Source organism: Polypterus senegalus, chromosome 9 (genome assembly GCF_016835505.1).
Source record: "Polypterus senegalus isolate Bchr_013 chromosome 9, ASM1683550v1, whole genome shotgun sequence".
Classification (NCBI taxonomy): domain Eukaryota; kingdom Metazoa; phylum Chordata; class Cladistia; order Polypteriformes; family Polypteridae; genus Polypterus; species Polypterus senegalus.
The window spans coordinates 73,917,004-73,935,748 of record NC_053162.1 but is presented as its reverse complement, the minus strand read 5'-3'; the positions used below and the strand labels follow the sequence as shown (position 1 = coordinate 73,935,748).

At 36.9% G+C, this 18,745-nt stretch overlaps 1 protein-coding gene across 4 annotated transcripts in view; it reads right to left on the bottom strand.

Annotated features, from left to right (window-relative positions):
* Positions 1-8,011: 8,011 nt before the first annotated feature.
* Positions 8,012-18,745, bottom strand: part of acsf3 (acyl-CoA synthetase family member 3) — a 222,066-nt gene continuing 211,332 nt past the window's right edge. For 3 of the 4 annotated variants that reach the window (XM_039763282.1, XM_039763281.1, XM_039763283.1), the window contains exon 10: positions 8,012-8,482. In XM_039763282.1, coding sequence (XP_039619216.1) covers positions 8,365-8,482 — 118 coding nt within the window. In that variant the 3' untranslated portion in view covers positions 8,012-8,364. The remainder of the gene's footprint in view (positions 8,483-18,745) is intronic. The other variant, XM_039763285.1, reaches the window with a different exon arrangement.

Below are 18,745 nucleotides of genomic sequence, written 5' to 3'. Positions count from 1 at the left end.
TGTTAACATGTATTTCACTTCTTCCGCCTGGACACTAACTGCATTCATTGTAGATTCAATTTTATGTTCTACTGTATATTGATTGAGAGTTTGCTCAGGCACTTGCCCTCTACTTTCGGTATAAGACCTGCATCAGCTTCGTCAGTATGCACCTCTTGCTATAGTCTTTGTCTGACACCCTTTTTGGCTTATTTGCTCTGTACTGTAGGGAGTCTTACATGTTCTTTTTTACATGTGGGCAGCCACTTTCACAATGTATGTATATTTCTGTTTGCTAACATTTCTCATTATTATTATCCATTTATATATATTTTTTCCATTTGAAACAAAAGACTGCACTGCAGAGCTCAAGCATAACCTAACATGCAGCAGAACTGCAATCTTCACAGTGATTTTCTGCCACCCCCAAAAGTGCATGCGACCTTGTCTCACATACTCTGAAAGAGAATTATTTCAAGAAGCAGAGCTGGACCCCAAGCAATGTGTTGCAGTTGTTTTTCAAAGCCGCTTTTTTGCAAGAAGAACAGGGCAGATGCTGTGGGTTGAAGATTCTGAGCCAAGAGTCTTGAAGAATACTGCTGAGATTTGAACTGCAGGCAATCATTCATTTCAAATAGTATTATGACAGGACTAGCTTTAGGTTGTTTGGTGCTATTATAGTTTCAAAACTGCCAACATATAATTTAGAATCATACATTTAAGAAGGCAAAAATTTTTGTGTATGCTTTGATAAAAAATAACAACACACTAAAACGATTTATATAAAGAAATGATACAGTTAACTGAACACAGATATTGTTGATATTAAAGTGCTTTCCCAGAAACATGGTCAGGTTTTCAGGTCTGTACTTATTATTGACAGGAAAATCTCTCTCTCTCTATATTATATATTATATATATATATATATAAATATATATATATATATATAAATAATCAACCAAGTCGCCCAACCATGGGAAGCACGGCCATGTGGTACGCACGGCGGAGCCCCGTCCTCCAACTGTAACCCTCCTCCTGCGCCAACCCTCACTCTTGAGGTATGCGCACTGCCTGCTCATGTGCCCGCCCCCAACACCTCACCAAACACATGTTTACACACTGCATAGAGTGATTCCCATCCGCGACAAACATGCTTCTTCTTATATGGTCCTGCAGGAACAGGGAAAACCTTTGTCTACAAAACCCTGATTCATACCATCAGAGCTAGGGGAGACATTCTTACAACCGTAGCATCGAGAGGAATAGCTGCAACATTGTTACCGGGTGGACGTACTGCACATTCCGTTTTTAAAATACTGTTGAAGCTGACTACTACTTCCACACGCAACATCAAACTTACCTTGCCACACGCTCTACATCTTCTGCAATCCAAATTGATAATATGGGACGAGGCGCCAATGACACATGCATACGCATTCCAGGCAGTTGACCGGTTATTACGTTATCTCACGGGTGACACACAGCCATTTGGAGGGAAAACAATACTAATGGGTGGAGATTTCTGACAAATACTCCCTGTCATTATGCGTGGCTCCTGAGCACTTACTGTCGCCAGGTGCATTAACAAGCAACCTTTGTGGCGTCACATGCATGTACTTACACTGATGACAAATATGAAAGTTCTTCCTCACGAACAACATTTCGCAAAATGGCTCCTTGATGTTGGAGATGGGAAAAACGGAACAGCTGTAACATTACCTTCACATTGTTTTCCTTTTAATTCTGATCCCGTTCAACAACTATATGGCGACATCGACTTCTCAACTGTCACTCTGGAACAACTCAGTACGCGAGCTATATTAAGCGTCACCAATGAAGACTCGCTACACTTTAATGAAAAAATAATGAAGCTTATGCCTACCGATGAAGCAACTTTCACCAGCGTTGACTCCATTGTCACAGACGATCCCGCAGATCAGCTTTCATTCCCCGAGGAATTTCTTAACAGTCTTACTCTCACTGGCATGCCTCCGCATAAACTCAAAATTAAAATTGGTCCAGTCATCATGCTTCTCAAAAACCTCATGCCAGCAAGAGGTCTCTGTAATCGCACTAGACTGTTACCAGCATTCACCGCAATGTACTGGAGTGTAAAACTATCGCAGCTCCTACCTCACAAACTGTCCTTATTCCCCGGATTTCCCTGACCCCATCAGATTCAAATTTTCCTTTTACACGCAGACAATTTCCTGTTAGATTAGCCTTTGCAAAGACAATTAATAAGGCACAGGACCAAACTTTCAAAAATATATCCCTGCATCTGCCAAAACCAGCTTTCAGTCACGGACAATTGTATGTTTCTCTCTCTAGAGTTCAATCTTTTCATTCACTCACAGTCGTATCCTCAAACTCAACCCATTTGGACAACTGTGTCTTTCAGGAAGTGTTCACCCATCAATAAATAATTATGTGGTGTATGCTACACCGTGGGTCGGCTAGTATAATATAAAATTTTAAAAATTTAGCTATTGAAACTATGACAGAAGTGGATTTTGGCCACATCTACATGATGAATCTCTGGACATACCTCTTGTTCATTGTTATCTTATGGAGGAAATTTTTTAGATATTAAGATAAATAGATCAATAGATACTTAATTTTTCCTGAGGGGAAACTGAAATTTATTTATTTATAAATATTTATATTTATATATATATATATATATATATATATATATATATATATATATATATATATATATATATATATATATAGTGAACGCAGGCCCGGACACAGACAGACATGTTGTTCATCACCACACACTGTTTATTTACACTACTATTTACAATATTACCGTGCTCACAAAACCCCAGTGCCTCTTGCACCGATTCCCCAAAGTCCAGGGCTCACAGTCTCTGTGCCTTTCTTTCCTGGCCGTCTCCAGTCCTCTCTCCAGCTCTGTCCACTTCCACCCAACATCCACTGCTCACTGAAGGGAGGCGGCCCCTTATATATGATTCCCGGACGAGCACCAGGTGTTCCCGGCATTCTTCCCTAGGCCACGCCCCAGCGTGGCGGAAGTGCCGGCTGTCCTCCCGGCAGCTCTCCTGGTGTCCTCCAAAGTCTTCCCCCCCAGCACTTCCTGGTGTGGCGGAAGTGCTGGGCTCTCGGGATATCCAGGCAACGGGGCGGCCACAAGTCCCTACAGGGCTGGGCTTCCAAGGCCTTAACCCGAGGCCCCCAACATAACCAGGATGGACGCCCCCTCTCGGTCTGGAGGAGGCACAAGCCCTCCTCCGGTCCTCCTGGGCGTCCCGGCCGGGCCCCAGCCAGGGACCACAATATATACTGTATGTATACATACACACTAGCAAAATACCCGCGCTTCGCAGCGGAGAAGTAGTATGTTAAAGAAGTTATGAAAAAGAAAAGGAAACATTTTAACTAACACTCTCAGATCTGTGATGTAGTTGTCTATATTTTCTCCCCTTGCTTGATTTTTTGAAAAATATCTGAACCTCTCAACAGTTTCGTTTATTTTCGGGTTGTAAAGTTCATCAAATTTACGTATCATCAGTGATCAAAAGTCTTGTTTGTACCCTGCGTCCTCTCAGTAAACTTGTATCTCGCGAATATCGTATTCGTCTTAGGCATGACAAATGCCAGCGGCAGCATGTCTATGAACTTAATTTAAACTTAAGCTTTACACCTTGCTTTCCTATTCGTTTGCATAAGCACAGTCCTTCACCAGCAATTTTAACTCAATTATAGCAATTTTAACTCCCTTCAGAGTGATCAAAAGTCTCGTTTACACCCTGTGTCTTCTCATTAAACTTGTATCTCGGGAATATCGTATTCGTCGTAGGCATGACAAATGCCAGCGGCAGCGTGTCTATGAACTTAATTTAAACTTAAGGTTTACACCGTGCTTTGTTTCCGCAGTAGCAGCACTTACGAATATGCTTGTATGTGTCACTCGCTTCATATTCTTTTGCTGCCTTCTCAATTGTGTAATGTGTTTTCTGAACAAGTTTCATTCATCGAAATGATCACTACCCAAATTGGTACTCGTGAATCTAAGATGTTTAATAGGCATTCCCGGTATTAAGCTGTGGATTTGCCTGCGAATATTTAGTGGCAGCGTGTCTATGAACGTAATTTAAACTTAAGCTTTACACCTTGCTTTCCTATTAATATGTGTACAAAGGCTTGTTCAGCGTCAGAGGGTTTCCACAGTAGCTGCACTTATGAATATGTTAAGCACAGTCCTTCACCCGTGAATATGTACCTTATATGGGCAGGCACTTAATTACGTGGGAGGCGTGATGATGCGGGATGCAACTCCGCCTCACATGGATATGGACGAAAGTAGGTTCCAGTTATGATTGTTAAGTGTAGAATTTTGAAATGAAACCTGCCTAACTTTTGTAAGTAAGCTGTAAGGAATGACCCTGCCAAATTTCAGCCTTCCTCCTACACGGGAAGTTGGAGAATTAGTGATGAGTCAGTAAGTAAGTGAGTCAGTGAGGGCTTTGCCTTTTATTAGTATATATATATATATATACACACACATATATATACATAAAATTTCTCCATAGTCTGATCATAATCTGATTATTTGGGTGGTTACCTAACAATTAATGCTTGTGGTTGGTCAACCAGTTGGTAAACTATATATTACGCCCTCTCAGTTGCGAGAAGCAGATCATACACATGCTATACAAATCTGTCAAACCGTACAAAGAATGCTCTACATGTGTTTCACCCTAATTGGAGCTCATCAGGCGTATGCACCATTGTTTCCCCTTGCGGGGATTGAACTTTGGATGTCAGCCTGAGTTTCACCACGGCAACTAGTTTGCTTACTTTCAGGGTGAAGATCGGAGTATTACATCCGTAGGTCTGATCATAATCATATTATTTGGGTGGTTACCCTGATGTCCAAGATTCTGGTAGCCTTTCATGGGGTTGTATTTTCAGCGCCTTTCCAGTTCCTTTTTGAGGACTGCGAAGAACAGGGTGTAAAGCATCAAAAATTAGTTAACTTCACTCTCCACAGCTTTTCTCTTTTGTTCTGCAGCTTACAAACAAAAGGAGGTAGAATAAACTGTGATGGGGTTAACCATGAGTAGCACTGAGTGGGTTAAGCTCTAGCTGGAGATTAACTGATTGTTCAGGTAATCCAGATAGGATAACATTTTTGAACTTTGAAATCAATGAAACCCTTGAGAATCAATAAAATACTCAGTAACTACATTACAGTACAAGTATTTGGATGTTATCTGTATGAACAAGTTTGGTGGTTCAACTGGAAGCCCTTATCTATTTGTGTTTTTAGTTTGAAAAGGAACATTTTACAGGACCTATTTGTTCAAAGTGCTAATAAAATATGTGTTCACTTTAAATTGTAATGATTTTTTTCTTCAACACCGAAGTGTATCTGGTAGTCTGACCTAAGCAGAAAAAAAGGAAACTGATAATGCTACTGTAAATGGTAATGAATAATGTTTCATACAAAATTTAGGGACACAATTTATTTCAACCAGAAAGAACTTTATGCAGATGAACTGTGAGTCTCTACTAACAGTGCCTCTGCTGTTTCAGTCAACTGTCTCACTCTGAACACTCACTAGCAATGGCTAGTATGACATTGATCTTATACACGTCCACTACATTATATTGATTTTCCAGAAGAGCACCTGCATTACTGCTTGAAAGGGCTGCTATACTAATACTGTATTCTAATACATGCAACAATGACAAGCTATAACATAATGGTAGAGAATTAACATGTTACTTTTTGATTTACAGTCCAACACCTTAGCCACTATGCCAGAAAACACAAAACAGTATAAATAATCAACATTATACACTTCAGACTGTGCACTGATCCTCACTTGTACCCTGAACCATCAAATGCATGTTTCCTCAGTCAATGTACAATAAAAGACTCCTCCTTGAGTAAATAGTAAGTTTTCATACCAAGTTAATACCAAGTTTTTAAACCTAATTGTATGTGTGGTTGAAAAAACCTTTATACTCCACAATGCAAAAATATAAGAGAGATGACATCAAATTCTAAAGTCTAAATTTATCAGTTACAGAAAGAGGTTACTATGATGAGATATTTTTCAAAGACTATAACAAGATTTACATTTGGTACATCTTGATTAGAAAGAAGTGTACTTTCAGTATGTTAATGAAGTTAGTTATACTTGCTAAAATTATACATGCCACACAGGTTGTTCAGTTTTGCCTTAAAGATGAAACAATTATGTGTATTTAAAGAAAGAATAGTTATTTTCATCCACTTGAACATTCTCTAAACTTTTTTACTAATATTTCTTGTAATTAAAAAAATGTAGCAGGTACAAGGTAGCAAAAGGACAGCAGTAAATTAAAGTCTACAAACAAAACCATGCCTGTCCTGACTTCCACCTACTATCTTCAGTCAATCTGCTATAACAGAAGTGGCTGAAAGAAACCAGTACTAACATGGAAATAATTTGTTCATTTTGTATAGAAGGTATTCCAGTGGAGAATCAAATCATGTTCCAAGCACTGTATGTCAGTTACATAGACCATACAATATATAAACAATTCAACAACTAAATATTCAGAACTCTTAATAATTTTATGAATAAAATCAATGATTATTATAAGTTTCATGCCTAGTTACATTTTTCTAGTTCTCATTCTGATATATTGATGCCTTACAATTACAATAATTAGTAACAAATTTACTCAAAACAATAGACAAAATTGCAGCTTCTGTTCTTCATAAAGGGGTTGTTTACATTGAAAATGCTGATATTGCATGTTAATATAAAACCATACATGGGACGAGGGTTAAAATCAGCACATGGAGCACATACAGTAAATGTTACTTTAAGGAACAGTAGGCATTCATCTTTACATTTACTTTCATCTAAAATAAGAAAAACTTCAAATATTATGGATATTAAAGTTTCGGAAGGAAATACACTACTTTCAGAAAATAAAATTATATGCTTTCATTAATAAACAATTGAAAACAAATTTAAAAGAGATAGAAAAACATGTATACGTGTATCATAAATTGTATCAGCACAGTTAAAGTGCTTAGTTACTTTATGTCATCCATGCTAGAATGCACTCAGCAGTAAGCTGAAATGAAAAGTTTTTTGCATTCACATATCAGAGCCCAAGGGTCACACAACTGCACAACATCATTGCTCATTACCACCAAATGAATATTCACATGCAGCTAAGTCATAGGAAATTACCTGCACTCCTCAACCGGTTCAGCATATAAACAACCATGTAATTACACTTCAAAATTCAGAGGTCCAGATGCTGTACACATTAAAAACTGCTAAGTACTAAAAAAGCTGTGCCTTTTCACATTAAAACAGATAGGGAAGTAGCTTTTCCTGAATCTTACCTTAAACATATTTTAAACTTCATTTTCCTCCCAAATAATCTACTCTAATTGTATTTTAATTTTGTTGGCTACACACAAAATAGCAATTTCAAAAAATAAAATGTCTGCTAGTTTAATTTTAAACTATTTATTTAAATAAATATTAATTCACTTTATTTGCCTTAAGACATTTTCTTGCATTGGGAATTTGTCATTTTTCATGTACCCCAACTTATTCTCCAGATACACACAGAGTGGGAGAGAGAAGATCTGGATTAGAGTGCAAGATCAGCAATTGTACAGCATCCCGGAGCAATTTTAGATTATGGGATTTGCTCAAGGGCCCAACAGAATTGTAGCACCCTTCCAGTTACCAGCAAAGACCCTTTAACCAGGGAGTCAACAGTGACTATTACCTAGAAAAATAACTATTGCAATTAAAAAATCTATCCCTTTTTAAAAGCATTTTTACCTGTTAATATATTAACTGCTGCTGCTTATAAAATGAAAGCATACTTGATTTAAAACTAATTCAAATACATGTTAGATAAATTACTTTGACTATGAAAACCATTTTAGTGGATTAAAATACATCAGTATAACTTTTTTTTTTGTTTATTTCACTTTTAAAATACATTTTAACAGTTATTTAAAAAAAGAAAGAAAGAAAGACAGACAGACAACTGTTCACAACAAAAATTAAAATGGGATCAGATCTCTGTCTAAATGAAACCTTGCATTATGTTGTTAAATAAAACAATGTCTCTTAATTACCTCTAATTACCTCCTTTGATAAATATTCTGTTTTGGCATTCAAGTCAAAGTGGGCTCAGTTATCCTAAACTAAAATTTCTTATTTTATTTTTTTAAACTAGTTAAGGTTTTATTCTGATTTCCATTTACTGGAGTGCTGTGTCAGGATTTTTATTTGACTGAAAATTGTCTTCTCCAAACAATGGATGTACAAACTTCTTTTCATTCTCATCAGGACTTACACATAATCAGTTACATGAAGTGTTTTCTAACCAGGGTAGAAGTTCTTGAGCAGTTTCTTTTTGTTAACTTTTCCCATTTGGTTTCTAGGCATTTCTTCCACAAGAATCAACTCAGTAGGGATGATGTATGATGTCATTCGCTCTCTAGAAATGGAAAAAAAAAAATCCTAAATAAAAATCAAGGCAAGTTTGTTTAAATACAAAATAGCTGATTATTCAAACTTCTAAAAAAAAAAGTTACAAATTTACAAATATAAATATTAACAGTTCTGTCCTACAGTATGGCCATGACTGCCACATGATTAACCACATACTTTAAGTACTAAACCTGTACAGTGACACAAACAACCACTGGATGGTGAACTATAGTCTTTTACGTGTGTTTTGGACAAAAGAGAAATGGAAATCTATGCTAGTGTGCAAACACAATATGCCATAATTTATAAAATATTTTGTTTAACTGCAGCTTGTAATTGCTTACTGGATTGAATTCTTTATATTAAAATTTAAAGATGTTCTTTTGTCTTATTTTTTAATTTTATGCAAACAACAATTTAATTTTTGAGTACTTTTTAAGTTTATTATATACATAGCGTTTTTCAGCTAATGCTATTACCTGTTGCTTTGCTAACTATTAGAGCAGAATCTACTGTATTTGCAATTATACTTTGATACATATTACTGATCTTATAATGTAGTTAGTAAAACATAAGCAGAAAAAAGGCACAACTAGATGTCAGAAAAACAGGTCAAAGTAGAAAACACAACAGCTTTCTGCCTTGCTTCCAAAGTCTTTAGTTTTACACACTTAGAATTAGGCTGCTACTTTATTACATGATTTCAAAATTAATAGAAACAGTAACTGTGCAAAACTATTTTCCACAAATGTTTTATGTTATCTCCATGGTTCTTTTTCTTCATCTAAAAAATATGTTTCAATTTCACTCATATGTGACACAGATCTGATCTTTCATGAGAAGTATGAACAGACAAAAAAAAAAAAAAAAAAAGACAAAAATTGCAGAATAAAATGATTTCAGATTGGATTGAGACATTTTCATTTTGATATATGATGTCCAATCCAATTATTCTAAATGCAGCTTGAATGTAACCCATCTTTGAACACTTGTGTTGGAAATGTCCGATGACGTACACTGTCAAACAAATTTTATGTTGTTTATGCAATGTTCATCTTCATCATAATCTCTGCATTGTAGTGCAGCAGTTGGTTCACTGATTGTGCTCATGGTGATCTATTAAGGCTGCATCTCCCTGAGAAGTATGTTTTTATTGATTCTGTGCATTGGGCGCATCTTTATACATACTCATGAAGGATTTTGATTGCTTGCCAAATAAATTCGAACAGTTGAACAACTAACAGGATATGAGCCAAAAATTGTAACCGAGTCAATTTTAGCTTCAGTGTGAGTGCAGTCCAAGTCACTTAAAAATCTACTGCATATATAACCAGAGAAATATAAAATAACCAAGTGGAGGAATAAATTATAGAAATTTTTGTTTTCAATTAATTACTAAAAAAATGTATCCTGAGACAGCTGGAGTGTTTGTTTAAAACCCCTGTGTAGCTCTAAAAGAACACTAATGCTTGTCTCATCTTGTGTGCAACGTATTCTACACCTGTGCAGGTCACACATGACAAAATTATTTGACTGCTCACATTGGACACACACACGCTCAGTCTGGTCTGATTATACTTCGACAAAATACCATCTTCTGTGCTGCAGACATGATGTGCCAATCAGTAACAAACAATATTATATTTAACAAGAGCTTAACAGTTTTAAGAAAGTGGAGATATACATATACTAGCAAAATACGCACGCTTTGCAGCGGAGAAGTAGTGTGTTAAAGAAATTATGAAAAAGAAAAGGAAACATTTTAAAAATAACATAACATGATTGTCAATGTAATTGTTTTGTCACTGTTATGAGTGTTGCTGTCATCAAGGATTTGATTATCATTATTTGTTTCAATCAGGTTCGTATTTGGAGGATGTGTTGTGTTCAAGTTATATTCTGTGTTTGTCAACCGTTGTAAAGATAACAGGTGTTAACTACCCAAATCAGTACTCGTGAATCTAAGATGTTTTACAGGCATTCCCGGTATTAAGTTGTGGATTTGCCTGCGAATATTTAGCAGCAGCGTGTCTATGAACTTAATTTAAACTTAAGCTTTACACCTTGCTTTCCTATTGATATGTCTACAAAGGCATGTTCAGATTCAGAGGGTTGTTCCTTTCTTACTGCATTAGTAAACAGCTCGTCTTCCTCTTTATCTAATACATCATACACTGCATGCACGTGTTCACCTTTCCCAGTCCTCCAAAGTCAGTTCACATGAGCCGCTCGGAGTACATGCATTGAAGTTTCTCAGCTGTGCTTGTGCTATCTCGTACTATCTTGCAATGTCCACGGCTTTATTTAATGTTAGCTCAGACCTGGCACTTAAAAGTTTCTCTCGCACTTTTGCTGAGTTTGTGCCAAACACTATTCTATCCCTGACCATCTCATCTTTGTTTGCATAAGCACAGTCCTTCACCAGCAATTTTAACTCCATTAAAAAGTGATGAAAAGTCTCGTTTATACCCTGTGTCCTCTCATTAAACTTGTATCTTGCGAATATCATATTCGTCTTAGGCATGACAAACGCCAGCGGCAGCGTGTCTATGAACCTAATTTAAAGTTAAGCTTTACACCTTGCTTTCCTATTCGTTTGCATAAGCACAGACCTTCACCAGCAATTTTAACTCTGTTACAAAGTGATCCAAAGTCTCGTTTATACCCTGCGTCTTCTCATTAAACTTGTATCTCGCGAATATCGTATTCGTCGTAGGATTGACAAATGCCAGTGGCAGCCTGTCTATGAACTAATTTAAACTTAAGGTTTACACCGTGCTTTGTTTCCGCAGTAGCTGCATTTATGAATATGCTTGTATGCGTCACTCGCTTCATATTGTTTTGCTGCCTTCCCAATTGTGTAATGCGTTTTTTGTTCAGTGCTCTTTGGAGCTCTTCCTTTTTCTGTGAGTACTGCGTTTATAGTCAGTTCACGTGAGCCGCTCAGAGTACATGCATCGAATGTTCTCAGCTGTGCTTGTGCTATCTCGTGCGATCTTGCGATGTCCACGTCTTTATTTAATGTTAGGTAAGGCACGGTACTTAGTTTCTCTCGCACTTTCGCTGAGTTTGTGCCAAACACTAGTCTATCCCTGACTATCTCATCTTCGTTTGCATAAGCACAATCCTTCACCCGCGAATATTTAGCAGCAGTGTGTCTATTGGATTGCTGCAGATGGACGGCCTTATATGGGCAGGCACTCAATTACGTTGGAGGCGTGACGGTGAGGGACACAACTCCGCCTCACACGGCGACCAAGCTGCAGGCTATGGGCGTATATATGTACATAAGTAGGTTCCAGTTATGACTGTTATGTGTAGAATTTCTAAATGAAACCTGCCTAACTTTTGTAAGTAAGCTGTAAGGAATGAGCCTGCCAAATTTCAGCCTTCTACCTATACGGGAAGTTGGAGAATTAGTGATGAGTCAGTCAGTCAGTGAGGGCTTTGCATCTTATTAGTATAGATAATGCACTTTTACTAAAAGACTTTGTTGGACAGTTATCTTATCCAAAGATCTTGACCATACATTGTTCTCCTCTCTTGCTAAATGAATCTTAGCCTGAAGAGGTCTATTCATTTTTTACATTTAAGATGTCTCACTTAAAGATTTATCAATGTTGTTACTTGTCCTAGTGTGTATATAAACACAGGGAACTCAAGTTGCATATTGTAATCTTTTTAGTTAGCCAATAAAAGGTGTAATTTTGCTTGATTTCTCACTACATTCATTTTGGCTAACACGGTACAACACCCTAGTACTAAAACCGAAAGAGAAAACCTACACAACAGAATGTTGTGGAGCTGTTTTTGAATAGTTGCTCTGCATGTGAATAACTAAAAACAAATACTATGTTCAAATATAGTATTGGCTATAAGTATATCTGCTTTCAGAAACACAACAGAGCAAAGGTCAATTATTGATCTATCACTTGTTTTGATATTTAAAATGAAAATGAAAAAAAAAAATCAGTGAAATTTAATTAAGCATTTAAAGTTGATGCAAACACTTTTTACAGGTGTCCCAATGTTTGGTGAAAACTTATAAACCCTATGCCTCTATAAAAACAGTGTTGGAACATACTCTGTTGCTACACCCTTTGAAGCATTATGTGGATGGTGTTGCACCATATATTGTTATTATAATGTTGAGGAAAAAGATAATTAAGAAAGAAAGACAGACAGGCCATTATAAAGCTTAAAAGTCCAGGGGCCTCATGTATAAACGGTGCGTAACGTAAGAACGTTTCCACATTCAAATTGCTATGTATGAAACCTAAACTTGGCGTAAAGCCACGCACATTTCCACAGTAGCTCATACTCTGTCATAAGCAAGTTCTCTGCTCGGTTTTGCAGACTGGTGGCACCCAGCATCAAAGCAATGCTACTGTTCCTGTGTGGTTATCCTTTCTTTTTTAGATCCACATCCCTGACACGGCTTTAAAAATACACTGAAATTAACTGCATACTGTTTATTAGTTTAATACATCTGATTGTAATTAACCTGTAACAATATAATGGTCCACAGAATGGTGAAACTATTCCAAATACCATAACTGCTTTAGTGTTGTTACTCTCAGTGCACCTCGGATCCCACACCGGATTATCTATTTCCATATTACTCTCACTGCACCATTCAGAGTATTTATATCACTGTATCTGAGTGTGAATTACAGCTGTACAGCTGCTGATCGGAAAAAGAATTATCGGTATACAGCATCAAGCACACGCTGCCTCAGCCATTCTGTCTATTGAACCGCTCTCATATGACAAATGCTTCAGAGCCTTTCTTGTACTGACCTCGCAGTTCAGAAACAGTTTCATCCCAAGAAATCTAAACGCACTCAATCAGTCCATCAAGTGCTCCTTGTAGAACTGTTTGTACTTATTAGTAACGTCATCTCACTGTAAACTTGCACTACAGTTCTAATATTGCACAACCTGAGCCACTTTATAAAGCGTGTATTTACATACGATGACGATATCATTTTTAAGATGAAATTCAGCAAAATATGTTTATTATACAGTTAAAACTATGCTAGCGAGCACCATGTTCCTATGTTTAATAACATGTTTTAACTCCTATCATCATGAAAATGATATCACGTATACATCTCAGTATTTTAATTATTCAGAGAGCTGTAATATCACGAATGTAATGGATTCTGTGTCCTGTCGGAGGAAGAGAAAGCCCGGAAGCACGTAGTGATTCACACACATAGAGCACATATAGGATCAAATACAAAAAAAAGCATTTAACGTGCAACTTTAGTTACGATGGGATTGAGAAACTAGTAAATTAAACGATTTTAAGATTAAGTTTATGACGTTTTACTTTAATGACGAAATAAACCATGTGATTAAAGTGGAAACTTAGAGATTCAAGTTGACATTTCATGCTTTTTCTCCACTGTGTGCGTTTTTTTTTTCTCTGTACCCTAATAAGCTTTCATATGACACTCAGACTTTGGGCTACGACTCGCCTTTTTACTGCGACTTTGATATCTGACAACTTCTTTTTTTATTTTGTGCACTGTGCGACTTTGTGAGTCAAACGTGAGTTTGAGTTTCTCCAACACGCTATGTCACTCGATCAACTTCCTTTTGTTGATTATACCACTGTTTAAACCAGCAAATAGTACATTTTTCTTTGCCTCCACTTGGTATTCACTGAAATTCTTCTGTTTTCCCTCATGCTTTTGCCACTACCTTTTCACAAAGGCTGAGCTTAAGGGCTATTTATATTGATTTGCATATTCAAAGAGGCGTAATTCTGGGAGGAATTGGGGCGGGACAGCAGACGCGTACATGTGCGTTACTTTTCACGCTGACAAGGATTTATGTAGCAGAAGAACATGGAAGATGGCGTACGCACAGCTTTATGCATCTGGATTTTTTTGTGCATAAGCACATTTCCGCTTTTGTCCGTATGACATGTTATAGTGTGAATCATAATACATGAGGCCCCAGGTTTTTCCTTTAGAGAAACTGGAAAGAAAGCCAAGCGGTCAATGAGTACAGTCTCCTACGTCACCAAAAATAACTTAGAAAACAGGGAGAAACTCTGGGAACAGGTTGCCTTTGATGACCTATTCAAAATGGTAAATGTTTCTTCCTACTAAATGCAGTGCAGGCTGCATATTGTGAATTGGTTAATTTATGTGGCTAGGCCGAATTGGATGTTTGAAAAGGAGCAGTGGCAGGAGTATGTGCTCTGACGAGTAATGATTTAGGCAGAGTATTAAAGAGAGGTCATAATTAGTGCACATTTTCTCTACTTAATAGAATGAGAGAGTAAAAGGAGATGCAAGAGTGAGGTGTTCCAATAAGCAAGGTAAATTCTATTCTAGTTATAGAAGGGTTGACACATTCCCATTCCTTGCACTGTGTTGTCCTGTGAAAGTTATATTCAAGAATGTGGAATTCTGGTGTGGCTGAAGTAAGACATGTACAGTAATCCCTCGCTATATCACGCTTCGACTTTCGCGGCTTCACTCTATCGCGGATTTTAAATGTAAGCATATCTAAATATATATCACGGATTTTTCTCTGGTTCGCGGATTTCTGTGGACAATGGGTCTTTTAATTTATGGTATTTGCTTCCTCAGTTTGCCAGTAGATTTTATACAAGGGACGCTATTGGCAGATGGCTTAGAAGCTACCCAATCAGAGCATGTATTACATATTAACTAAAAATCCTCAATGCTATAAGATATGCTTCCCGTGCGGTGCTCGATTGTTTGCTTGTCTCTGCCTCTATCTCACCCTCTCTGACATTCTCTGCGCCTGACGGAGGGGGTGTGAGCAGAGGTGCTGTTTGCACAGAAGCTGTTTGCCTAGTGGATACGAACGCACCTCTAAGAAATGCCGGCCGCTTTATTGCGGTGCTTCCAAAAACACACTTATTGATTTTTTGATTGTTTGCTTTAATCTCGCTCTCTCTCTCTGGCGTTCTCTGCCTGACGGAGGAGATGTGAGCAGAGGGCTGTTTGCACAGAGGCTGTTTGCTTAGAAGATACTGACGCTCCTCTAAAAAATGCCGCGGCAAACTTAAAAGCACACGTATTGATTTTTTGCTTTTCTTTGCGAGCGCTCTCTCTCTCCGAAATTCTCTGCTCCTGAAGAGAAGAAGATCTATTTGCATTCTTTTAATTGTGAGAAAGAACTGTCATCTCTGTGTTGTCATGGAGCACAGTTAAACTTTTGACTAAAGGGTGTTATTTCATGTCTAGAGGGCTCTAATAATGTTAACAGTGTGGGAGAGTTTCTAAGGGCTTAAAATATATAAAAATAACCATACAAACATATGGTTTCTACTTCGCGGATTTTCATCTATCACGGGGGGTTCTGGAACGCAACCCCCGCGATCGAGGAGGGATTACTGTATATGTATTTTAGGTGTTACATCAAATCTGCTTAAAGTTAATGAGGCGGTAGAGACCACAATTGGAGTTTAAACACCATAGTTCAAAAGTGACAGCAAAGTTGACAGTGTCCTGAGGTGGTTACAGCCTTTCACCTAATGATGCTGGGGTAGACCCAGACCACCATGACCCTCAATTGGGTGCATAATGGATGCAACTGAAATACACTTCAAATCAGTAGCTGCTTTAGCAGATACATTATTTGATGAGGCAATAAAGCTTTTATGGTCTGATGTCAGCACAGATTCATGGCTGGCTACTGTTCAAAGACATATTTTTTTCAAAAAATGATCTAAAATGAGAACAGTCTACTGCACCAGGCCCAAACCCCCAGAAAAGCCATTTATCAATTTGAAGTTGGCAATAGTTTTAAATAACCATCATTTCCATCAAATGATTTCCATAATTTTGTCTTTTTAACATTACCATGTGGGAGTGCTGTAGGGCCTATGCCCATGCTTGAATGTATCCTGGTCACCTCCCATTAGAGAAGAACTGAGATCAGCCTTTTTTGTAAGATCAAGGGGCAAAATGATGGGATTATATTTTTCAGATGGCCTGGAAATTACTCATGGGGTCCTACAGACTTTGTTTCATTTTAGTGTGGGCTTTCAAAGGTACTGTATATGCTTTAATTGTCAATAAAAATCTTAAAGAAATACATTCATTTATTTTGATACCTGTGTTTTGTGGTGATATTCTTCAGAAATTAGAGAGTTCTTATAGTGGACATTCAGTTTAGAGTACTAAAATAAACAATGACCTGTAACACAGAATTACGCTATTTTTCCTGCACATATCAGAACAGTGCTCTTTATAACTTTTAATTGGACACACATAAAACACTGAGAAACTATATCATGGATGAACTTAAATAAATTTAACTGCCTCTTTATTATTTTAATCCATGAAACTTCCTACTATGACCATAAAATCTTTAAATGTATCAGACAGATGCCAGAAATAAATTTATAGAATATATAGGAAATGAAAAATATTCATTATACTACAAATTATACACCAAAACAATTTTATTAGTATTTCTTTATTTTAATATTCATATGCCTCTACTCTAAATAACAAGTGATTATTATTACTATTATAATGAAAACAACTATTTTTCACTTATTCTGAAAAGGAATATTGCACTGGCTTTTCAAACAGTAACAGATATTACCTTTTTAACCATTCATTAATTAGTTAATTGGCTGACTAAATACTACCTCTTTTTATAATCAATGGATTGCAGGAGCCTACCTGTGTAGGTGGTTTATTTACCTCCACAGAAGGGAACATGGCAAATTAAAGTGTAAATCATTGTCAGAAGTGTAATTATGTACTACTTAAATAAATTATATATTAATGTAATGATTTTTAAATATACTGCATAAGGATCACACAAACACACACATGGGACCAGCCCAGACTTATACATGAACCGTTCCCTTTTCAAGCCTGCTGAATGTAATCCAAGGTCATAAAAAGAAGGAAGCCTATCTTGACAGAAACAGAACCTGTCCAATGTAGGGCAACCTCAAACTCACAGATACACTCTGAATCTCTAATTGTTCATGAAATAAGTTATCAAAGTAATCTGGTCATTATAACTTTTTTTAAAATTAGTTTAGGATAGCTGAGAGGCCTATCTAAGCAGATGAAAGATGTGATCTCACACTGAAAATAATCTTATTCTCATCACAAAGGATACATTTCTTTCATTCTTTTTTTTTTTTTTTAATATTCAGTTGTACAAGATCCTCTTACTAAGGTGAAATATGTCTTATATGTTTGCCCAGTGCAAGGAATTACATAAAGGAAATGTCAGAGTTAACAACACTTTCTTGCTGCTAGAATACAATTAGCCACAAAGTTAAACATTTGGGACTATGCTCTCCCTCTAATAGTACATGTAGCCAGGGATCAGGCCTGGCCTTTTAAAGAATACTAAAGGTTTGTAGATTCAGACACAGCAGGGTTTGTTGCTAGAAGCTCTGGCCTGTTGTCTGGTTGCAGTTATAGACCTGATCCTGACAGTATAATCAGAAACAATTCTAAAGCATGGGTGAAACTAAATATGGAACACCATTTAAAATATCCTCAGAGCCAGAACATTATGAAGGGTTGGGTTAAGGAAAGATGTCCAGCTTGGAAGCTGGAGGTCTATACAGAACGAAAGAGAGAGAGCACTACATTGATATAATAATAAATACCAAAAAGTCAATTGTAATTTTTGCACTTTATTAACCTCTTGTCTCAGTAGCAAATGGGGACCTGGCTGGTTTTTCACCACTTTTTCACATCAGATTATAATAAATTTGTCCTAAAACAGCACAAATCATTGATTTGTTTTTCAAGAGGGTCAGAGATGAAGGTGCTGGGGTTCTATCTTCCAAATCTAAAAATAGTTCTAACATATCCTGATCTTATAACTCATACAGAATTTAGGCATAAACTAAATACAGGTATACAGTAATAATGATAAACATAATAATAACACAAACAGTTAGGTCCATAAATATTTGGACAGAGACAACATTTTTCTAATTTGGGTTCTGTACATTACCACAATGAATTTTAAATGAAACAACTCAGATGCAGTTGAAGTGCAGACTTTCAGCTTTAATTCAGTGGGCTGAACAAAAAGATTGCATAAAAATGCGAGGCAACTAAAGCATTTTTTTAACACAATCCCTTCATTTCAGGGGCTCAAAAGTAATTGGACAAATTCAATTACTGGAAATAAAATGTTCATTTCTAATATTTGGTTGAAAAACCTTTGCTGGCAATGATAGCCTGAAGTCTTGAACTCATGGACATCACCAGATGCTGGGTTTCCTCATTTTTAA